General features: G+C 40.1%; 1 protein-coding gene and 1 pseudogene across 3 annotated transcripts in view; both read left to right on the forward strand.

Moving 5' to 3' along the window:
• The window catches only part of EDC3 (enhancer of mRNA decapping 3), a 55,256-nt gene that overhangs the window by 16,729 nt on the left and 14,964 nt on the right, over nt 1–23,563 (forward strand). For 2 of the 3 annotated variants that reach the window (XM_019983458.2, XM_019983457.2), the window contains 3 exons: nt 4,479–4,689; nt 7,255–7,574; nt 16,300–16,635. In XM_019983458.2, coding sequence (XP_019839017.1) covers nt 4,526–4,689; nt 7,255–7,574; nt 16,300–16,635 — 820 coding nt within the window. In that variant the 5' untranslated portion in view covers nt 4,479–4,525. Of the gene's footprint in view, nt 1–4,460; nt 4,690–7,254; nt 7,575–16,299; nt 16,636–23,563 lie in introns of those variants that run through there. The other variant, XM_070775385.1, reaches the window with a different exon arrangement.
• LOC139178443 (small nucleolar RNA SNORA70) lies at nt 20,508–20,649 on the forward strand (annotated as a pseudogene).

Here is a 23,563-nt window from a genome sequence, read left to right on the forward strand (position 1 = left end):
ATGGACTGGTTGGATCCCCTTGCAGTCCAAGGGACTCTCAAGAGTCTTCTCCAACACCGCAATTCAAAAGCATCAATTCTTCGGCCCTCAGCTTTCTTTAGAGTCCAACCCTCACATCCATACATGACCACTGGAAAAACCACAGCCTTGACTAGACGGACCTTTGTGGACCAAGTAATGTCTCTGCTTTTCAGTATGCTGTCTAGGTTGGTCATAACTTTCCTTCCAAGGAGTAAGCGTCTTTTAATTTCATGGCTGCAGTCACCATCTGCAGTGATTTTGGGACCCAGAAAAATAAAGTCAGCCACTGTTTCCACAGTTTTCCCATCTATTTGCCATAAGTGATGGCACCGGATGCCATGATCTTAGTTTTCTGAATGTTGAACTTTAAGCCAACTCTTTCACTCTCCTCTTTCATTTTCAGGATTACATATAGATATGTATTAATATAAAATATTTGTTTTTCTCTTTCTGTCTTACTTGACTCTGTAGAATAGGCTCTAGGTTTGTCTACCTCAGTTCAACGGATTCAAATTTGTTCCTTTTAATGGCTGAGTAATATTCCATTGTGTATATGTATCACAACTTCTTTATCCATTCATCTGTTGATGGATCTAGGTTGCTTCCATGTCTTAGCTATTGTAAATAGTGCTGCAGTGAACATGGGGGTACGTGTGTGTTTATGAATTATGGTTTTCTCAGAGTATATACCCATAGTGGGATTGCTGAGTCATATGGTAGTTTTAGTCTTAGTTTTTAAAGAAATCACCATACTGTTCTGTATAGTGGCTGTATTAACTTATGTTTCCACTAACAGTGCAAGAGGGTTCCCTTTTCTCCATATCCTCTCCAGCATTTAATTTTTTGTTAACTTTTAAATGATGGCCATTCTGACTAATGTGAGGTGTTACCTCAGTGTAGTTTTGATTTGCAGTTCTCTAATTAGTGATGTTGAGCATCTTTCCATGTGCCTGTTGGCCATCTCTATTTCTTCTTTGAAGAAATGTCTATTTAGATCTTCTGCCCATTTTTCAATTGGGTTTTTTTTTTTTTAACTTTTTATTTTGTATTGGGGTATAGTGGACTAACAAACAATGTTGTGATGTCTCTGTTGAACAGCAAAGGGACTCAGCCACACATATACATGTATCCATTCTTCCCCAAACCCCCCTCCCATCCAGGCTGCCACATAACTTTGTACAGGGTTCCATGTGCTATACAATAGGTCCTTGTTGGTTATCCATTTTAAAATAGCAGTGTACATGCCCATCTCAAACTCCCTAACTATCCCTTCCCCTCATCCTTGCCCTTGGCAATCATAAGCTCGTTCTCAAAGTCTGTGAGTCTGTTTCTGTTTTTAAGTACGTTTATCTGTACCATTTCTTTTCAGATTCCACATATAAGGGCTGTCATACGATATTTCTCCTTCTCTGTATGACTTACTTCACTCAGTGTGGCACTTTCTAGGGCCATCCTTGTTGCTGCAAACTGCATTATTTTATTTTTTTATGGCTGATTAATATATTGTATTTTTGTACCACATCTTTTTTATCCATTCCTCTGTTGATGGACATTTAGGGTGCTTCCATTTCTTGGCTATTGTAAACAGTGCTGTGACTATTTGGGTGCATGCTGCTTTTCAGATCATGTTTTTCTCCAGTTATATGCCCAGGAGTGGGATTGCAGGGTCATAGAGTAGGTCTATTTTTAGTTTTTTAAGGAACCTCCATACTGTTTTCCATAGTGGCTGTACTAATGAGCATTCCCACCAACAGTATAGGAGGGTTACTGTCTCTCCATACCCTCTCCAGGATTTATTGTTTGTGGATTTTTGGAAGATGACCATTCTGACTGATGTGAAGTGATACTTCTTGTAGTTCTGATTTGCATGTCTCAGTTAGTGATATTGAGTATCTTTTCATGTGCCTGTTGGTTATCTCTCTTTCTTCTTTGGATAAATGTCTATTTGGGTCTTCTGCCCATTTTTTGATTGGGTTGTTTGTTTTTTGTTATTGAGTTGTATGAACTGTCTGTATATTTTGGAAATTAAGCTATTATCAGTCACATCATTTGCAAATATTTTCTCCCAGTTTGTATGTCATCTTTTTGTTTGGTTTATGGTTTCCTTTGCTGTACAAAAGCTTTGATAGGTCCCATGTGTTTATTTTTGCTTTTATTTCTATTGCCTTGAAGACTGACCTAAGAATGTATGATTTATGTCAGAGGATGTTTTGCCTGTGTTCTCTTCTAGAAGTTTTATGGTGTCATGCCTTATGTTTAAGTCTTCAAGCCATTTCGAGTTTATTTTTGTGTACGATGTGAGGGTGTGTTCTAACTTCATTGATTTACATGCGGCTGTCCAACTTTTCCAACACCACTTGCCAAAGAGATTGTTTTTCCCTGTTGTATATTCTTGCCTCCCTTGTCAAAGACTAACTGAGTATAGGCGTGGGTTTTGCTGGGCTGCCTTTTCCCATTGGCCCACAGGTCTGTTTTTGTGCCGGTACCACACTGTTTTGGTTACTGTAGCTTCATCGTATTATCTGAAGTCTGGGAGGTTATGCTTCTTCCTTTATTCTTATTCCTCAGGATTCCTTTGGCAATTTGGGGTCTCTTATGGATCCATATAAATTTTAGGATTATTTGTTCTAGTTCTGTGAAAAATGTCATGAGTAACTTGATAGGTATCACGTTAAATCTGTAGATTGTTTTGGATAATTATGGCCATTTTAACAATATGAATTCTCTCAGTCTAAGAGCATGGGGTATCTTTCTATTTCTTTGAATCATCTTCAGTTACCTTTATTAGTGTTCTGTAGTTCTCAGCATCTTTCACTTCCTTGCTGAGGTTTACTCCTGTTTTTATCTTTAGTCTCTTTTGATGTGATTTTTAAAAAGGATTGTCTGTTTACGTCCCTTTCTGACATTTCTCTGTTAGTGTAGCGAATGCAGCCAGTTTCTGTATGTTAATTGTGTCTTGTCACCTTGCTGAATTTGTTTTATCAGTTCTGGTAGTTTTTGTCCGTTACCATTTGTTGTTAAAAGCTACATTACCTCCTTTGAATTACTTTTCCACTTTGTCAAAAATCAGTTAGGCATATTTGTGTGGGTCTATTTCTAGCTTTTTTGTGTTAGTGATTGTGTCTATTTTACACTTGTATCACTTTTGTAATTTGTTTTTCAAGGAATTTCTTTGTTTCATCTGAGTTGTCAAATTTATCTTTTTAATGCCTGTGATGTCTGTTTGTTCATTCCTGATATTGACAATATATGTTCTCTGTCTTTTTCTTGGTTAGTCTAGTAGGGATTTATCAGCCTCATTGATATTTTCAAGAGAACAGATTTTTGGTTTTGTGTATCTTTCTTGTTTCTTATTTCATTGATTTCTACTCTTTGGTTCCTTTCTAATACCTTTGGTTAATTTGCTCCTTTTTGCCTAGCTTCTTAAGATGGAAGCTTCAATCATTGGTTTTAAACCTTTCTTCCTTTCTGATATAAGCATTTATATTAGAAAATATAAATATATAAATTTTTTTCTGCATATTTTAATTTTTGGGTTTTTTTAATTTAAATTTATTTATTTTAATTGGTGGCTAATTACTTTACAATATTGTATTGATTTTGCCATACATCAACATGAATCTGCCACGGGTGTACATGTGTTCCCCATCCTGAACCCCCCTCCCACCTCCCTCCCCGTACCATCCCTCTGGGTCATCCCAGTGCACCAGCCCCAGGCATCCTGTATCCTGCATCGAACCTGGACTGGCGATTTGTTTCTTATATGTTATTATACATGTTACAATGCCATTCTCCCAAATCATCCCACCTTCTCCCTCTCCCAATAAATTTCTTTTCAAACACTTTTTTAAGCACATCCCACACATGTTGGTATGTTCTATTTTCATTTTCCTTGACTTTGGACTATTTTCTAACTGTCCTTTTGATTTCTTCTTTGACTCATTGGTTGTATAGAGGTGTTTTGCTTAATTTACAGTTATTTGGAGAGATTTGAAAAATCTTATTATCGAATTCAAATTTAATTCTGGTTTTGGACAAAAAGTATACTCTGTCAGATTTCAGTCCTTTGAAATGAATTGGTACTAGTTTAAGGCCCAGCATATGTTGGTGAACTGGAAATGAATGTATGTCCCGTAGTTGTTAGGTTTAGTGTTCTGTAATGTCTTCAGTCAACTTTTCAAAAACAAATTTTGTCCAGGATTTTTCATTATCATTTAAGTGATGTCTGGGTAAATGGCTAGTACATATGGTTGAAAGTACTTAAAAGAACTATATACATAACAATATTGCTTATTCATCAGTATGCTTACTCCTAGTGGGAAAAAAAAAAGCTTGATTTTTACTGCTTTATTACCTCAGTTAAGGTTGTGATAGAATATGTGTTATTAAGCAGCACCTATTACATAACCTGATATAATGTTTTCTAAATTTTACTGAAGATTTGTCTGTTTCTCAAGGTACACTGCATGATTTCTTCTCTCCACGGCAATCTCACATCTGAAACATGGCTACAGATTGGCTGGGCAGTATTGTGTCCATCAACTGTGGAGATAGCTTGGGTGTCTATCAGGGAAGAGTGTCAGCAGTGGATCAGGTCAGCCAGACCATTTCTCTCACCCGGCCTTTCCACAATGGAGTGAAGTGCCTTGTGCCAGAAGTCACTTTCAGGTGAGTGTCCTAACTGACTCTTCAAATCCAGTCTGGTGGTCTATGGAGCTTGACCTAGGTCTCATTGCCAGTATTCTCTTGCATAGGACTACTTTTGTCAGGGGAGAGATTTTACAACCTTAGATCTTCTAGTTCTACTGCTGTTTCAGCAGAGACTTTGTGTAGTAACTAGCTTTCAGCTGATGATTCAGGGTTTGTGAAACATTTTTCTTATCTCTGTCAGACATGCAATATTATATTTAAATGTGTCAAATTTAGAATCATCTTTCTGTTTTCTTCTACGGTTTCAGATTTCCTTTCTCAGTTTTGTATTATTTGTTCTTTCTTATATGTGAGGCCTTTATTGATTCCCCACCCCCCCACACCCTGTCCCCCAACATAACTATCTCTCTTTGTAGATTTGTATTATAATTTATCTCCAGAGACACACTCTAGCTAGTAGCTAAAGTCCTTAGCTCTAGGAATGTATTTTTCTTTAGTGTTTGCCAACAGATCTCAAGCTTAGATGTTGTCTTCACATCCCTCTTTTCACAAGTTTCACAGAAACCTTCCTTTCTTAACGTTTTTTTAAAAAAAGACTTTCTGGAAAGAGCTTCCTCGACTTCTTAAACAACACCCAGACCTAACCTTTTCTGTAGGTGTGTATCCATCCTTATTGCTTACCTCCTCTGAAGTCTTCACAGAAGATATACCCTTTGTGTTCAGGGCTAACCTTATCACACATGCTTTATGTGTTATCGTTTTCTATATCCTTTGAGACCCTGCCCCTTTCTTTTGTGTCTTCACTTTGAGCCTTTATACTCTCTCTTCTCATCACTTTCTAACTTTCTGAGGCCTCCCCCATAGTAAAAACACTCCTCCCCTTTCTGCACACGCCTTGCATTTGCCACTCGGTATTGCCCTAATGACACCTTTCACCCAGGTTAGAAACTTAGGAATCGTAAAGAATTCTTCATTCTCTTGATCTTCATGTTCAGTTAGTCACCAAATTCTTTGGATTCCAAATGTTTTTTTGGTTCCATCGTCCTTTCTCTCTTTGCATTGTCACTTGCTGTATACATCCCCTCTTACTTCTGCCTCATCTCCTAACAGGTGCCCCTGTCTCTAGTTTCCTTGCTGTTCCTACAGCCACCAGAAAAATCCAGTGTGACTATGATCTGATCCCTAACTTTCTCTACAGCCTTACCTCCTGATGGCCCTCTACAAGCATTTGTCTCTTTAGTAACACTATAACATTTACAGTAACAACAGTAACATTGGCAGTTCCTCACATGGCCTCAGTCTCTGAGCCTTGGCTTAAGGTGCCCCTCTCCTCCCATACTCTGCTTGGCCAACTCTTATTTTCCCTTCCCAACCAGACTCAGCTTAAGTGCTTCATCCATCTCTACCAGACTAACATGTATTTTGCTTTGGGGGCTCTAGTCCCCAGTACACACCTCTGTCATAGTGTTCAACACTTTTGATTACCTACTTGAATTTTCTGCTGACTAGACTTCAAGTTCTGTGTGAGCATATATTGCTTTTCATCTTTATATACCCAACTCCTGCTACAGGGGTTACCACATACATAGTAAGTACTCTGTGTATACCTTTTGAGTGAGCAGGTAAGTAAATGAATGAAAAAAGCCATTAAGCATTATAGAAATCTAAGATATTAATGATGGTTTTATGATTAACAATAGGTCTCTCTATTCTTTATTGAAGTATAGTTGATTTGCAGTGTTGTGTTAATTTCTGCTGTACAGCAAAGTGACTCAGTTACACACACACATTCTTTTCTGTGTTCTTTTCTATGATGGTTTATCCCAGGATTTTGACTGTAGTTCCCTGTGCTGTACAGTAGGACCTTGTTGTCCATCCATCCATATGTAATAGTTTGTGTCTACTAACCTGAAATGCCAGTCCATCCGTCTCCCACTCCCTTAACAATAGGTCTCTTTTGTTTTCCTTTTCTAAGTTTTTAATTTATTTTTTCTTTTTTAAAATTTTTATTTATTTTTAATTGAAGGATAATTGCTTTATAGTATTATATTGGTTTCTACCAAATGTCAACATAAATCAGCCATAGGTTTACCTATGTCCCCTCCCATTTGAACCTCCCACCAACTTCCCTCCCCATCCCACCCCTCTAGGTTTTACAGAGCCCCGGTTTGAGTTCCCTGAGTCATACAGCACATTCCCATTGGCTGTCTGTTTCACATATGGTGGTGTATGTTTCCATGTTACTCTCTCCACGCACCCCACCCTCTCCTCCCTCCCCGCCTCAGCCGTGTCCATATGCCTGTTCTCAATGTCTGTGTCTCTGCAAATAGGCTCATCAGTGCCATCTTTCTAGATTCCATATACATGAGTAGCAACAGGTCTCTTTTAAAGGTCAGTGCTGTGTCTGTTGAATGTTGGTGGCTAAGTCTTGTCTTTAAGTACGCCACCATCTTTTTTAGGTTTTGCCTTTGACTACTCATTGAAATGAAGCCCTCCAAAGGTGTGGCTTTTGCTGTGGATTTCAGTTTCATCACTGTTATCACTGTTATAGTTTTGAGACTTGGACTCTTTTATGTATTTCAGGGCAGGTGACATTACAGAATTAAAAATTCTGGAGATACCAGGCCCTGGAGAAACCCAACATTTTGGAGACCTTCATCAGACAGAATTAGGCTCCTCTGGTGTTGGTTGCCAAGTTGGTATCAATCAAAATGGCACAGGCAAGTTGGTCAAGAAGCCAGCCTCTTCGAGCAGTGTCCCTCAGAACATCCCTAAGAGGACAGATGTGAAGAGCCAAGATGTTGCCATCTCTCCCCAGCAGCAACAGTGCTCAAAGAGCTACGTGGACAGGCACACGGAATCCTTGAGTCAGTCCAAAAGCTTCCGTCGTCGGCACAACTCTTGTAAGTTGGATTAAGTTAATGTGTTTTCTTAACTTGGTGTTTCATGTCCGCTTATCCACTGCTGTTCTTTAAATAAGTCCTTTATTACCCTAATGAAAAAAGATCCTGGCAGGGTTTTGCAAAAATATAGCATGGTTCTTTTATTCCCGTGCTATTTCCTCAAGATGTTAAAGGGAAAGGAAATTAGCTGTTTGAGACTCACACCCGCTCCCTGCCCTCTCCCAACACTTCTTTTCCTTCAAAAAATGTCAGTGATCTGGCTCGAGTTCGCATAGACAAAAGTGATGTTGTTTTTGATCTGGTAAATGGTGGTAGTAGCGATGTCTAAGTTAAACCTGCATTCAGGCTGTTCGAGGGAATTCTTGAATATGTTTTGTTCTTGTGGTTTAACTCCCATCCTCAGAGGAGAGGAAGGGATGGGCCTAGACATCTCTGTGATCTTACAGTTTCTGATTGACTGACAGTTTTAAATTTACTGTGTTCACTGTCCCTGCCAGCCCACCAAGGGGAGCATACACTGATGTGTGCTGATGCCCAGTTCTGTGTGGTACTGACAAATGGTTGAGTGCCATTTGCTTATTACAGAAGCGTAGTTAATTCACTAGAGTCAGGTATGCTCTTTAACATATTTACTGGAATAATGTTATAGCAGTGAATTATAACAGATTCACTAGAAATTTATGTGGCCCTTCAGAAGCCAACATTTTTAAAGTTTTGAAGATGCCTGATTTCCATGAGTATAAACTATTGAAATTTTGGGGAAAAAAAAATTAAAAAAAAAAAGGTATTTCAAGGCACTTTTCCTTCAGTGCTTCTTAAATAACTATTTGAATTGACCTGAGACTGAAATTGAATTATTAATTCTTCTCTGTCCTTTGAAAAACTGTCGAATGCTTGGATAGAAAATGATGTTTTCCATTTAGACTTAACCTTCTCTCTGTTTCTTTATTCTTTATTTAAAACAAAACAAAAAAACCACCTTTTTTCTTTAGCAAAAAATTGACTTGTTTGTTAAAAGTTTGAATGTTCAAGCAGTTTATAATCTCTCATGCAGGAAGATAATCTTCATTGGCAATTTGAAACTTATTTTTTCCTATATATTTTTCCCATTAGTAATATCTTACATTACTATGGTACATTTGTTACATTTAATGAACCAGTTTTGATACATTAACCAAAGTCTATATTTTCTTCAGATTCCCTTAGTTTTTACCTACTGTCCTTGTTACAGGCTTCATCCAGCATGCCATGTTACATTTAGTAGTCATGTCTTCTCTCGGCTCTTACGGTTTCTCAGACTTCCACTGTTTTTGATGATCTAGACAGTTTTGATGAGTACTGGTTAGATATTTTGTAGCATATTCCTCAATTGGTATTTGATGTTTTTTGGTCATGATTAGACGGGTTATGTGTTTTGGGGAGGAAGACACACAGAGATAGTGTCGTTTTCATTGCATCATATCAATGTACCGTCAACATGATACGACTTTTTTTCTTGGCTGCCCTTGGTCTGGTGGCTGCATGTAGGCTTTCTCTGGTTGCAGAGCATGGGGGCTACTCTCTTGTTTCTTTGCGCCGGCTTCTCACTGTGGTGGCTTGTCTTGTGAAGCACAGGCTCTTGGGCGTGAAGGCTTCAGTAGTTGCAGCGCATGGGCTCATAGTTGCTGCTCGTGGGCTTAGCTTCCCCGTGGCTTGTGGGGTCTTCCTGGACCAGGGGTAGAACTGATGTGCCCTTCATTGCCAGGTGGATTCTTAACCACTGGACCACCAGGGAAGTCCCACATTGTATTTCTTTTGACGCTGACGTTGATTGCCTGATTGAGGTGCTGTGTGTGTGTCAGATTTCTCTTCTGGAGTCAGTATGTGCAGCTCACACCTAGGGAGTGGAGAGTTATGCAGAGTAGCTACATAAGTTACTTGGAATCCTTCTCTACTAGAGATAGGTCTCTTCTTTCTCATTTATTTGTTCCGTTATTTATTTTTATCAGTGTGGTCTTAGAGGGCTTCTCTAGTGGCTAAGTGGTAAAGAATAGACCTGCAGTGCAGGAGACGTAGGTTCGATCCCTGGGTGGAGAAGGTCCCCTGGAGAAACAAACTGTAATCCACTCTAGTGTTCTTGCCTGGGAAATCCCATGGTCGGAAGGAGCCTGGTTGGCTGCAGTTCTTTGGGTGGCTAAGAGTTGGACATGACTTAGCAACTGAACTACAACAACGTGGACTTACAAGTGTTTATTTTATACTTTGGTTTATAATTCAATACCGCTTTATTTTGGTAATCAAATTGTTTCAACTTTGGCCACTGTGAGCTCTTGCAGTTGGCTCCTGTGTCCCTTGGACATGCTCCCATCATTGTGGATGGGTTCCCCCTCCCCCAGGCCTTCCTTACTATCTAGCACTGCAAGATGCTCCAGGTTTATCTTCTGTATTTCCTGCCCCAGCCCTAGACTTAGCCATGTCTCCAAGGAGTCCTGTCTCCTTTTATTGGAGAATGGTATTACAAACTGCTGTCTAGGTACTAGATGTGCTCCTTGCTACTGGGTGTCACCCTTTCAAAAGCTGACAGAGCAGGAAAATATATATGTATATACTTAACCAGCATAGATACATATATCTATAAATACTTCTATATGTAACCATCACTACTCAGCTAAGCTAGCTAAAGTCGCTCAATCGTGTCCGACTCTTTGCGACCCCATGGACTGTAGCCTATCAGGCTCCTCCGTCCATGGGATTTTCTGGACAAGAGTGTAGTGGATTGCCATTTCCTTCTCCAGGGGATCTTCCCGACCCAGGAATCGGACCTGGGTCTCCGGCATTGAGGCAGACGCTTTACCGTCTGAGCCACCAGGGAAACCATCACCACTAGATTAAGCTAAATGAGTTCATGATGTGACCAAGTCTAATCCATGGATCATTCTAGGCTCCTCCTCATCTGTAACCTCTCCCTCCAGCTGTGAGAAACCCATACTATCTGCCATCTGACTTAAATCATTCAATTCCAGTATATGTAGCAGAATTACAGTACTAACCCTAAAGGATACCCCCATTCCCTTCATTGATTTGTTTCATGTATTTATAACAGGTTGTTTCCTTGCATTCTGCATCCCATCTGGGGATCCTCCAAACTCCTCACTCTTTTGCATACATTAAGTCTCACTCTGTACTCTATAAAAAGTTCTGTGGGTTTTAACAAATACATATCTTATATCTAATATCTTTACAGTACTAAGCAGAATTCCCTATGTTTCACCTATTTAGTCCGTCCTTTTTTCCCTCCCTGACTGCCTGCCGTAACCCCCCTCCAAAGAGCTACTGATCTTTTTACCATCTACCTCTGTAGTTTTGCCTTTTCTAATCACATAATTAAAATCACACAGTATATAGCCTTTTCAGAGTAGCTTCTTTCACTTAACATTATTTATTTAAGATTCATCCATGTCTTTTTGTGGCATGATAGCTCATTTCCTTTTACTGATGAATAATATTCCATTGTATGGGTATAACACAGTTTGTTTATCCATTTACCTTCTGAAGGACATCTTGGTTGCTTCTAGCTTTTGGTGATTATGAACAAAGCTGCTGTAAATATTTGTGTGCGGGTTTTATGTGGACAGGACTTTTTATGATTGCTGGATATATGGTGAAACTATCAGTTTGTTTCTTTTTTCCCGATACTAACATTTATAGCAACTCTTTTGAAAGAGTACAGTTAACTTCAAAACAAGTAATTTATTTGATCTTTAACAAGTCACTCCGATCTAGTAAAAAGTAGGGTCACTCTCAGAAGTATTACTCTGGTTGGTTGATGCTTCTTTTGCTTTTGCTGTTTGATCCATTCTCATTTCCTAGATTATTACTGCATGTAAATAAGGTTAAGAGATCATGGACAGTAAAATGTTGGGTTCTCTTTCCAAAAATTTCTTTTGAATCCAGATTTGTGTGGAAGATGGCCATGGCCTGGGAGTTTGGTGATTGGATGTGACTCAGAATTGATTTGTGATGGAAAGCAGAGTAAATTTATTTATTTGATCAGTGAACCCTGTAAAATAAGAAGAAAGGTCTGCTTGGAATTGATTGATCTAGCATTTATGTAGCATTTTAAGGATCCCAAGGAAGTATATTGGTTTCTTCCCATCACAGTTGTAATGTAGATTTTTTCCATTGATGGATGAGAAATGGAGATTAAGTATTTTTTTCATTAGAGAGCTATAAATCATATTTTCTCTGGTGTGTGTAGATTGATGTTGAGACTAGTAGATTGCTAAAGCTATAAGAATATAAATTCTCATAAATTCTGGCTTTTTATTGTCTTTCAAAGTTAGTAATGAGTTGTTGAAGGATTTGTTGGTTCTGGTTACCTAATCCAACATTGATGAGAGATTTAGCACAGGCAGATTTTAATCTCTTCTTTTAGGTTGGGAGTTGAGAGGGTGGTTATAAAGAATAGTTCCTATAACCGTGGTCACTGAACTAACACTCGAGTATTTGTCAAGTAGGTGAACGGAGCATCAGTTCCAGGGAGCAGAGGGAAACCTCTTGAGTCCTCGTATATGGTCTCTTTAATATAACAGTGATCCCACCGTCTAAGGTCCTAAGATTATTTTTTACTAAGTTTTCATGGTCCTTCTGAGGTCCTAATGTGACTTCATTACCTCCTTGCATGTGCTTCGTACATCCAGCAAACTTGAAAACCCTGGTGCTGCTGCTGGAACCCAAGGTTGATTGATTACTAGGGTCTAGAATTTGGGAGTTGAAAAGAAGGTACTAGATATTCTCAGGAACCTCCTCATAAACCCCATTGAGACTGGCACCAAAACGTTTGTGATTTGACCTTCAAGTGCCCGTTAGCGTGCTAAGTGCAGGACAGAGTTCCCCTGTACAATATGTGTGTGACAAGCTCCAATAAATAAGTAGCACTGAGTGTTACACAACAATGGGTTTGTTATAAGTTCTCATGGCCAAAGAACCACTGTGCCAAAGGCTGGCAGCAAAATGGCACAGGAAGGCGGCCAGCCTCTAGTCTTAACACACACTTGGCCCTGGTAATTGAAAGGTAAAGAAATCTGGGAAGCACTGTTTATCTTTTCCAAGGGAAGTGCTTTTCTCTCCCAGGGGCCAAAGGCCAGTTTAATACAGAGCCAGGCCCTTTGGGATGAGTAAGCCAAACTTTGAGATAGCTTATTCACCTAGGACTTCCCAGTATTTTTTTTAAGTATGAGGAAAGGGAAGAATAAGAGACAACTAAGCATGTTAGCCTGCCTTTAATTTACCTTACATTCTCTTTATCTTTTTCTTGCTGATATGTGATGTCAGTATTTCCTCTTAGAAGGAAATTATTTTTTTGCTCTCTGCTTTTTTAAAAGCATTTGGAGCATAGCTGATCCTTAGTGTATCTTTGTCAAATGAATGAATGGAAGTTCTGTATTCAGCGGGAACATGAGAAAATACCTGATACTTTCTAAAGTAAGAACTGTGGGTTTGTGAGTTATGTTTGTAGTTTGTGGTCAAGCCACAAATGATCTCCCGTTTTGTTTCTTTTCCTCTGTCTTCTTTCCCATTGATTAATTGCTTGTCTTCATCTGTCATTGCGATAGGTTCAGGACAGTTTAATGTCAGTTCATGCTGCACTTGACTGAACTCCTTTCCTCTGAAGTCCTTGCCTCATGCTCCCTCTTGTATTGTTGTTGACAACTTCATCTTCCTGTCCTTTTTAGTCACGCAACACGCTTGGCATAGTTTTTGATGATTCCCTTTCTTTCTCATAAGTTAGTCTTAAGTTGCCCTTTCTTTTATAACCTCTTTAGTTTTTTTTGTTTGTTTGGGGGTTTTTGGTTTTTGATGTGGTTGTTTTGAATTTTTAATTCATCAGAGGTGTTTTGTGTGTGTGTGTGTGTGTGTGTGTGCTTCTGGTGTAGGCATGGTGCTGGCTGGCAGATCTGAATGACAAGTGACAGGCTTAACACCTTGAGTAAAACAGAGTCAGAGAATTCTGGTTAAGTTCAGTTAATTTCAAGAAAAAAATATTTTTTCTTTTTAATTTTAATGGCAGTCTTAGCTGTAGAAAATACCTCTGAGAGGCATGATGTAGAGCAGAGTGAGCAAACTTCTTCTGTAAAGGGTGAGATATTAAATATTTTAGGGTTTATAGGCCATAAGGTCTCTGTCTCAAACATTTAACTTTGTCTTTATAGCCTTAGACAATATGTAAACAAAGGAATGTGACCATATACCCATAAAACATTATTTACAGAAGCAGGTGATGGTTGGGCTGGATTTGGCCCCAGGGCTATGATAAAGAGTATAGACTTAGGGTGAAGTGGTAATCCATATCGATTCATGTTTGGAATAACTTTGTTTATTTTTTAATTTTGGAGGCTATCTTTTTAGGTCTGGTTAATTTTTAAAAACACTCTGGTTAAAGAAGGCCTGTAAGAGGAATAGAGGAAGTGTTATCTCTGCCATTCTTTTGTTCACTTATGATTGCATTATTGGCATTATCTTTATTGCATAGTTTTTTTCTTAAGGTATCTTTTAAAGCCACTTATTTTTGTATGCTTCAGCAGTTAAAAATGTATATAGTTGTACAACATGAATGTACTTAATACTGTTGAACTGTACACTCAAAATGGTTTAAATGGTAATGTATATTTTACAATAGTTTAAACATTTCAATGTAAATCCACTTGTTGTTATGGAACATCACTCATTCTTCAGGTAGCTCAAATACTGCCAGTGATTGGGTAGTATGAAACTTCTTAAGGGTGCTGATTTCCATCTGTGCCTTAAGTTCATAAGGCTTAAATTCTTCCTCTTTTTGGTTAGAAAAAGTAAATAAAATACTCAGTATCTTTTCCCCACATCATCCTTTGCCCTCCTGGGTGTGCACACAACCACTGGAGAGAGACCACTGGGCCAAAGACCTGTTTCCTAATATTGATTTAATAATATTGACTTAATATTGAGGCAGTACAATGATAATCTCACAAACTGGACTTTTTCTCTGTTTCTTCCCTTGCCTGCGTATACTGCTAATGTGTTATCCTGACCGTGTATTTTCATGCTTGTTCTCCCATTCCTAATCCAGCTCTGTTTTCTCATCCGTGTTTCTATAGCACTTTATATAAACTTCTCATTATATTGTATTTTAATTATTATATCTCTCCTTCCTTTTGGGTTACTTGTCTTGATTATGTACTGTATTCCAGGTACTTAGCTGTGGCTCACAAAATGCTCTCATTAAATGTTTTTGTCAAATTATTGAAACTAGAACTTCACCCACACTTTGACAAGCTTCTCAGTGATTCATAATCTCAGCTTTTTATAGTGACTCAGCCAACTCTTCCTTCCTTTTATAATTTTGGTCAGCCTTAGATTTTTCTCTGAGGCCTAAATCTCATCTTTACTGCCAGCATAGTCCTTTTCCATATCAATATTTGGCATGAGGAAGATTTAGAACGTGAGTTACATATGTATAGTATACATCTTTCAGAATAATTATTGTAATTAATCTTGCTGATGTTGAGTTATTCGTTTAATATTTATTGACGGACTGCTGTGTACTAGAAACCCTGTTAGGGGCACCACAGTGAGCATTTTACATACAAGCAAATTGAGAAGTTGGATGATAGATATAAGATTATATAACATGTTAATAACAGAACTGAAACTAAGTTCTAGGTCTCCTGACCCGTGGTCCACTGAACAGAAGGGAGTTGCTGTGAGAAGTTAGAGCAGTATAGTAGGGGTGATCTGTATGAGGGGGTTTGCTCATGATCATCCCAACCTCTACTTGAGTGTTTTAAAAATTGAGACGCTCAGTCTTACAAAAGGAAGTACATTATATTTATTCAGACTATGTTAAAGGTTCCATTTGGCATACCAGTCACCTGGTTCATCCTTCGGGGTGGTCAGATGGGGATCAAACTATAAATTCAGTTCAGGATTCTCTGGGAAGGCGTGGTTTGGAGAATTCTGTGAGGTCTTTGCTGCTGGAGGAGTAGTTGACTGACATGTGGTGGCCAGAGAGTCTCAGAGACAGAGAGTGACCTCAGTGCTGTGGTGTTGGTACGCACCTTGATGTGGCCTCTACAGGATTATGTCAGTGTGGTCCTTGTCATCATTTGATGGTTCAGAAATTGCTAACCCAGAGTGATAAAATTTTAAGAAAAGAGGTCACATTAACCAGAAGATCTAAAAACAGGCCGGTAAGTCAAAATATATCAACTTATAGTGGCAGATGTATATCCATCTCAAGATCTGGAATCTGTGTAAACCCAGGGATTCCCTTCCTACTGAGGTCTAGCCTGAGACTGAGTTAAAAAATCAGAAAATGGCTTGCTTGGTAAGCATGGAATTCAGAGCCACTTGGACAAATCTTTCTTTGAACCTCAAGTTACGAGGACTTGGCCTTCTTTTACTCTGGTTATTTCTCTCTTAATCAATGGCTGGACGTTCAGAATCAGACCACCTGGACTTGTGTGGCGAGACTGCTGTGTTCTTGCCCTCCACTTTTTTGATATAGTCAGTTGTCAAAAAAGCCTTGATCATTACCAATTCCCTTATGAAGAGCAGAGCTTCAGATTTTCAGGAGTACTGCTTATTTCATATTCACTGTTACTTGGGCACTTTATGAAATCTACTATTCCATGAGATTTGTGGTAATTTGTGCTCCCCACTGAGCACTTTCTGTGAGCATACTGACTTTAGTCCCTGTTTTTTTCTGCAGGGTCATCTAGTAGCAGGCACCCAAATCAGGCAACTCCAAAGAAAAGTGGCTTAAAGAATGGCCAGATGAAGAATAAAGATGATGAGTGTTTTGGGGATGATATTGAGGAGATCCCAGACACAGATTTTGATTTTGAAGGGAACCTGGCCCTTTTTGACAAGGCAGCTGTGTTTGAGGAAATTGATACCTATGAGAGGAGAAGTGGTACCCGTTCCCGGGGCATCCCAAACGAGAGGCCTACTCGGTACCGCCACGATGAGAACATCCTGGAGTCAGAGCCCATTGTCTACCGTCGGATCACAGTGCCCCACAATGTGAGCAAGGAGTTCTGCACAGGTAAGTTAACCCCACATCCCGCTGGCTATCCCCCCGCCTCCTCCACTGCCCCACTTTATTTTGGTACTTGAAACAGAATGATCCAGATTCTGAGTCAGAGTGTTGGAGTAGGAAGTAGCTTAAGTGGCATGATCATTGGCCCATTATATTGTCTTTTAGAGATGTGGCCACTTGATCATCCTGCTTACCACTCGATTGGGATGGGGGCTGATTTTTCTACATATCCATTTATATCCTGTGCCTGGCAGGATCTGGTCTGCTGTTTATTAAGTAGGTTATGGTTAACAGCTAAAGGCATAGAGGCTAACTCTATAGCTTGACATAGTTAGATCTGTTTTCACTTTGGCTTTCCTATTACTGCCTGTAGATTTTACCATAAGTTCAGCTCTGTTGCACTGGTTGTTTGCTGGGGTAAGAAATAGTCAGAGCTGAGTGGTTGAAACCATTGGCTAAAATTAGGGTTTCCATAAATTACATTTGTTTGCTATACTGTCCTCATCTCCTGCTAGCCTGGCCATTGAGGAGCTAGTCATAAAGTTCAATGACAGTGGTACCTTGGTAGTTATGTATAGGTCACTGTGTCTGTTGGCTCAGTAATTTTAAAGTCTTTCTCTCTTTTTTAGCATAAGAGTCTTTTCTTCAAATGTAGCCTTTGAGGCAGCTGTGGGACAGGTGGTCTGTGTCATCCCTGTCTCTGTCCCTTCCCCCCAAACTTATTAACTGGGCTTCTTGGAATACAAATAGAAACTATTGTTATTGAGTGATTTGGGAGCTAAAGGGGGAATCATATTCATTTTAATAAGGATAATAATCATTTTGGCTTGAAGTCTTGAAAATAGGGTAGCAGTAGCTTGAAAGCTAGTAGCAGTTATGGGAGATTTATGGAGACAGCAGAATTTCATTTTGGGGAAAATCAAATATGGCATGGCATTTTTGTAGACATCAGCGGGGCTCTGTTGTATTTGGTTTTGCTGTGTGTAAAAGGTTCCATGTAAAAAGAAAATAAGCAGATTGTCAGTAAAAGACAGAAATTAGTAGTCTTTCTTAACCTTTCAGACTCTGATAGGCATGCCTCTTTGCTAACGTAGGTTACTTAAGTGATACTGGCAGTGTGACTTGATGGATTCCTTTAATTTTTTTTTTTTTTAACCACCCGTGTTAAGGCAAATAACTTCATTCAGCAGGCTGGTAGTATACTCAGATCCTGCTACCCATCCACTTTTGACTGCTCTCCTTTTTACTGCCCTCAGTGACAAAATAAGCTGCTTCTACTGGTAACTGTCTGGAAGCTGAGGTGGTTGGCTCATGCTGTATGTGACTTCCCGGAGGTTCCTAAGCTTGGGGAGATTATGGCCTGCCTCAGAGTGAAGTGGCTAAAAGGGAGACAGTAGCAGCAAGAATCAGGAAAGATTCTCAGAACCAAAAGAACCTAAAAAACATTTGCCAAAGTAGACAACAGGAGAGGTGGGAACTCTTTCTTACTGTGTACTCCATTTCCCCAGCTTAGTCTTCACACTTTGTTTAATTTAATGAAAGAAATGAAAGTTCCCTCCTCTCATATTTTTTAATCACAATTGTGATTAACAGACATACTGCAAAGCACATGTGCCAGACGTTGGCCAAGAACTCAGGTATGGCGGCTTGTGGTGTGTCGCAGCCAGTTGGATTTCACTGGAGCGTTGACAGTGAGGGGAGAAGAGGTCCTATAGCGTCATCTGTCTTGTTTTTCTCTTTGTTCTCAGCAGTGATAAGGAGTGGAATTGAAGTCCTTTTGTCAGGCAGGGTCTGTGCTGGAAACAGCGAGCACGCAGTTATCTTGCTGAGCAACTTCTCCCACGAGTGATTTTGTCTCAGTATTATTCACATAGTGCCTGGATGGGGGCACTTTTCCAGTTGGCTCTCCTATTCAAATGTTAGTATAAGAATAAGGAAACTATCTGGAAAATGTAGGGAAACAAGCTAGGACCAAAAAAGTTAGGTTACTTGATCACCGAATGTAATTTTCTCATTTTTGCAGATTGAGGACGTTGAGGTCCAGAGAGGCAAAGGCACTTACAAACCTTATCTGTCACTTTTCTTTTCCTTTTCTGAATGTAGATAAGTTAAAAGAGAAAGAAGGATATGAGAAGGATAGTTTAATGGCACTTAGATTATAATATAGTCTTCTCTCTTTACTTCCCTTATAAGTAGACCAACTTAGATCAGCAGTTATGGAGAGTGGCTTGGCTTGCTCCCCAGTCTAGCCTTATGGCATTCATGTCCTAGAACTGCAAACCTATTTCTGCTAATACCCAGAGTTGCAAAAGAACAACATGTTTACTCCCCACTTGGTAATGGTTGGGTGTCAGGAGTCGGGCGGCTTGCTGCTGGCTCCTACACACTGGTGCATGCTAAGTGGTGTCAACAGCTTCTGAGCTGTTCTTCTCTCATTGCTCATGTTCCTCTTGGCAGTACTCTTTGCCAAATGTGTGTGTGGTGGGGGCAGTGTTATAAAAGGTCTATTGATTGGGAAAACACATTCAGGAAGCAACTAAATTTAGCTCTTTGTTTAACCCAAATCTTTTCTCTCTGGAAAGCCCCTCTGGGTCCTGGAACTATGCTGCTGTCTCCAGCAGATTGTTGGACATTCCTCCAGCTTGGACCTCCCCTGCTGAATAATAGTATCCAGCGGTTGCAGACATGTTAGTTAAGTTTGGCTATAAAATGCAAGATGTGTGTGAGCACTCTTACGTTCAGAGGTGAGAGGTCCCCAAAGAACACCAGTTAGGAGAGTGAAACGTCTTCAGAGAAGAATCTTTGCTCAACATTAATAATATTGTAAAAGTAATATTTAAGATAGTTTGGGCCAGTCAAAATGCTGTGCTTATTATGTGTAAGTCACTCTAAGACAGTCCTTGCACCCATGTTATTAAGATGTACTGGGAAATGGAAAGATCCCATATATACCTGAAGTCCAGTGAGAATGTGGACATTAAATCCATGGGGTGTTGAGAGGCAGGAGAGGTCCTGAAGGTGGGGTGATCAGGGAAAGCTTCACAGAGGGAGCAGGGCAGAAGCCTTGAAACATGGGCAAGATTTCATCAGAGAGGAAGAGGAAGATATTTATGGGTAGGCTGGGCAGATGCTGGTGCAGAGTGTGAGTAAAGGGCTGTGTGGGAGATTGGCTGTTGGCTGGTTTGACCAAGGTAGAGATTTTTGTTGGGGGTGGAGGGAGGAGTGGGAGTTGTAAACAGCTTTAGACCAGAGCACAGAGAGCCTCGTGTGCTAAGGCTGTCCCCTGTTTTATGGCCATGAAGAGCAGCTGAAGGATTCTGAAAAAGACATGATCCAAAATCTGTTTTAGAAAGATTAGTCTTTAGGAAGACAGGTCTTATATAGAATTCAGGTTAGAATTTAAGGAGAGAGACCAGAGCAGGAAGAAGAGTGAGGCTGATGACACAACTCATGTGTCATGGGTTTGGACTTCTGAGTAGAAAAGAAGACAAACATATGAGAGAAGTGACAAAGGGGAATTTGATAGGATTTCATGATTGAAGACAGATTGAAAAGGGTTGAATGAGCAAGAGGATTAAAGGCATAGTATGTGCAGGGCATGAATGGCGATGAGAGTCTGCTGTAGTTAGAGTGCATGAATTTAGAATAGGCCAAGTCTACTTGTTTTTGTGATTTTCTGCCTGCACTGCTTTTTGGCTGAGCCCTAAGAAAGCAAATGGTAGTGTTGCCACACTAAGGGACTTAATAATCATTAAAGGCTTCCATGAAGGGGCTTCTGTAGGGTCAGAGAATTGAGTTATGTAGCTGCGTGGGGACTCCTGAACCTATTTCTTTATCTACAAAGGGATAATTCTTGTCATTTAAATAAGGTCATGTGATTGCAGCCAGTTAAGCTGACTGTGCTGTCTTCCCCACTTCCCCACGGGGGCCTGGTGTGCAGTGGCTGCAAATAGCACCCTCCTCGGTAGTGTATGCAGTGTGTTGCTGCACAGGTTGCCCTAACGGACCTTGGAGATAGCCCTTTCCAGTGGACGTTCATGACTGCCATGCTGTCATCAGTCTAGGCTCCAGACTTGTATGTTAGGTGCCTTTGGAAAGCCCCAGGGCACAGTGACCGGGGTCCACACTGGCCAAGTCATAATGTCCATTCATACCAGGCTTCAGAACAAGGAGCATGTGATTGAGGCCCTCTGCAGGACCAAGTTCAAGTTCCTTGGCCGCCAGAAGATCCATATCTCCAAGAATTGGGGACTTGCTAAGTTTAATGAAATTGAAAACATGGTGGCAGAAAAGTGGCTCTTCTTGAATGGTTGTAGTTAGATACATCTAACTACATCCCTAATCGTGGCCCTCTGGACAAGTGGTGGGCCGTGCACTCACGAGAGCCTTGGTGCTGCCCCTCCTTACTCATGCTCACCAGTAGATCCTGCTTTCCTGTCAAGGAAATGTAGAAAGCAGCCAGTGCCATGCCAAGCTTCCAATTATTGTTCAGTCAGTAGTGTGAATTGCAGAGACATTCGCAGTAAAGTTACTTCAAAGCATCAACATTTATAAAATTTTTGCTAGGCACTAATTTTTCTGGATCCTCTGGGTAAGTCCTTGTCCGTCAGGGGCCTTAGGATATAGGGTAACCAGATGTGTAAACAAGTAAATTATGGAGGTGTATGCAAGATTTAGAGATGGCAGAAAGGGGAGGGGAAGGAGAAACATTATGATCGATGTCATAGTATTGGGTGTTCAGGGGTATCAACTATCCTGGGCACCATTCTAAGCTCTTCATATGCTTATCACAGTTTTCGTAGCATCTCTGGGGTTACACTGTTATACCCTTTTTATGTATATATTTTAAAGTTTATTTGTTTTTGGCTGCGCTGGGTCTTCATTGCTGTGTGCAGGCCTTCTGTAGCCGTGGCAAGTAGGGGCTACTCTTGCGGTGTGCAAGCTTCTCGTTGGGTGGTTTCTCGTGGAGCATGGGCTCTAGGCATGCAGACGTCAATAGTTGTGGGCTTAGTTGCCCTGTAGCGTGTGGGATCTTCCTAGGCCAGGGATCAAACGCGTGTCCCCAACACTGGCAGGCAGATTCCTATCCCCTGTGCCGCCAGGGAAGTCCCAGAGTTTTAAGAGTTTAAGTTCAAACTAAGGGCTAGGGAATCTGGAGCCATCACATTACGGTCTGACACCTGAGTTTTGATCAAGGTACCAGTTTGTCATTTTAAAAACTGAATTGGTCTCTGCAAATGTGACTTTTTTGCTATTATATGCTCTTTGCCATTTCATAGCCACAAGTGTCTAGCCCGGCAAGGAACGAGTTGGATTTCAGTGTATCCACCATCCTGCTTGAATTCAGTGTATCAAAGCTAAGTTAGTTATTCACTCTCACCCATATCTTTTACTCCTTAGTTTCCCATTTCTTTCAGTGGAATCACTATTCTTTTAAATGTCCAGCGTGAAACTTTGTGGCCATCTTTCCCTCTTCCTTCTCATAAAAATTCATGACTAGAAAGAACCCTGGAGGCCATTTTTTTCTAATTTAATAGCACGCTGATTCCTTCTGCAGCAGTTTTGACAAGGAGTTTACCTCTATCCTCAGTATTCATTGACTCCAGATTCTCTTCTTCATGTGTGGCCCTTGAAATTGTCATGATCTTCTAGTTTATGGTGCTACCCTGCAGGCTCCCTTTGTCTCTTGAAATCAGTTCTGCATAATGTCATCCTGTATGAAACAACCTGACGTCTGGCCCGCCCACCATTCTAAGCGAGTCCTGCGGTAGGCCTTGGGCTCCTGCCACACCCATTCCAGCCCCTGGAACTTTGTTCGTAGCCCCTCCCCCACCCTGGGTGTGCTCTCTTTTTTATCTTTGTGACTAGGATTCTGCCTGTCTTTCAAGTGTGGTTCAGATTGAGGATTTGACACTTCCTGCAACTCCTGGCTTGAAATCCACATTTTACACTTGTGGTCAGGATTGTGTTCTCTGATATTTGTACATATATTTTTTTTCTTCCAGCTAGATTGTAAGACTAAGAATGTGGTTTGTTCTCATATTCTTTTTATTTATTCTGTTTCCTGCCGTTCCCCACCCTACCACTGGCTTGATGTATTACTACATTTGTAAACATTTGTTGATCATGTTTGGATCTTTCTTTTTTCTCCCCGACTTAAAAAAAAATTTTATCTATTTGTGGTTGTGCTGGATCTTGGTTGTGGCCATGTGGGATCTAGTTCCCTGATCATGCTCTTCATTGGGAGCGTGGAGCGTGGAGTCCCAGCCACACTGGACCACTAGGGAAGTCCCTCCCCAACTTTTTATATTGAAAAAAATCAGAATTTCAGAGAAGTTACTAGAATAATAGAATGAACAAATGTGTGTCCTTCATTTAGATGAACCAGTTAACATTTTGCTACATTTACTTTATAGAAATACATAAACACACACCCCTGAACAACTTGAGATTTAGTTCATTATATTTTGTTTTTTACATTTCACCCCTACTTACGTATGTATTCAACAGGATGTTGCTCTCTCCAGTCACGCTACAAGTTTGCTCTCAGAAAATTTAAAATTAATACAGACGTATCATCTAGTATGCAAAGCTTTCCTGTTGTCCCAATTATGTCCTTTATAGTTGTATTTTTAATCAACCGTTGCGTGTTACATTTATTTGTCAGATCTCTTTCGTGTCCTTTAATCAGGATAGTTCCCACAACTTTTGTTGTCTTTTGTGATACTGACGTTTGTGAAGAGTCTAGACCAGTTGATTTGTAGAATACCCCTTAGTTTGGATATATTGTTTCATTCTGATGTGTTTCGTGTTAAACATTTTTCCAAGAGTTTGGTGGCGCTCTGTCTCTTGTGGGGTGTCACATCATAAGAGGACACAGCATCAGTTTGTCCTTCCCTGAGGCAAGTTTGATCTCTTGGTAAGGTGTTGTCCA

This window comes from Bos indicus, chromosome 21 (assembly GCF_029378745.1).
Source record: "Bos indicus isolate NIAB-ARS_2022 breed Sahiwal x Tharparkar chromosome 21, NIAB-ARS_B.indTharparkar_mat_pri_1.0, whole genome shotgun sequence".
Classification (NCBI taxonomy): domain Eukaryota; kingdom Metazoa; phylum Chordata; class Mammalia; order Artiodactyla; family Bovidae; genus Bos; species Bos indicus.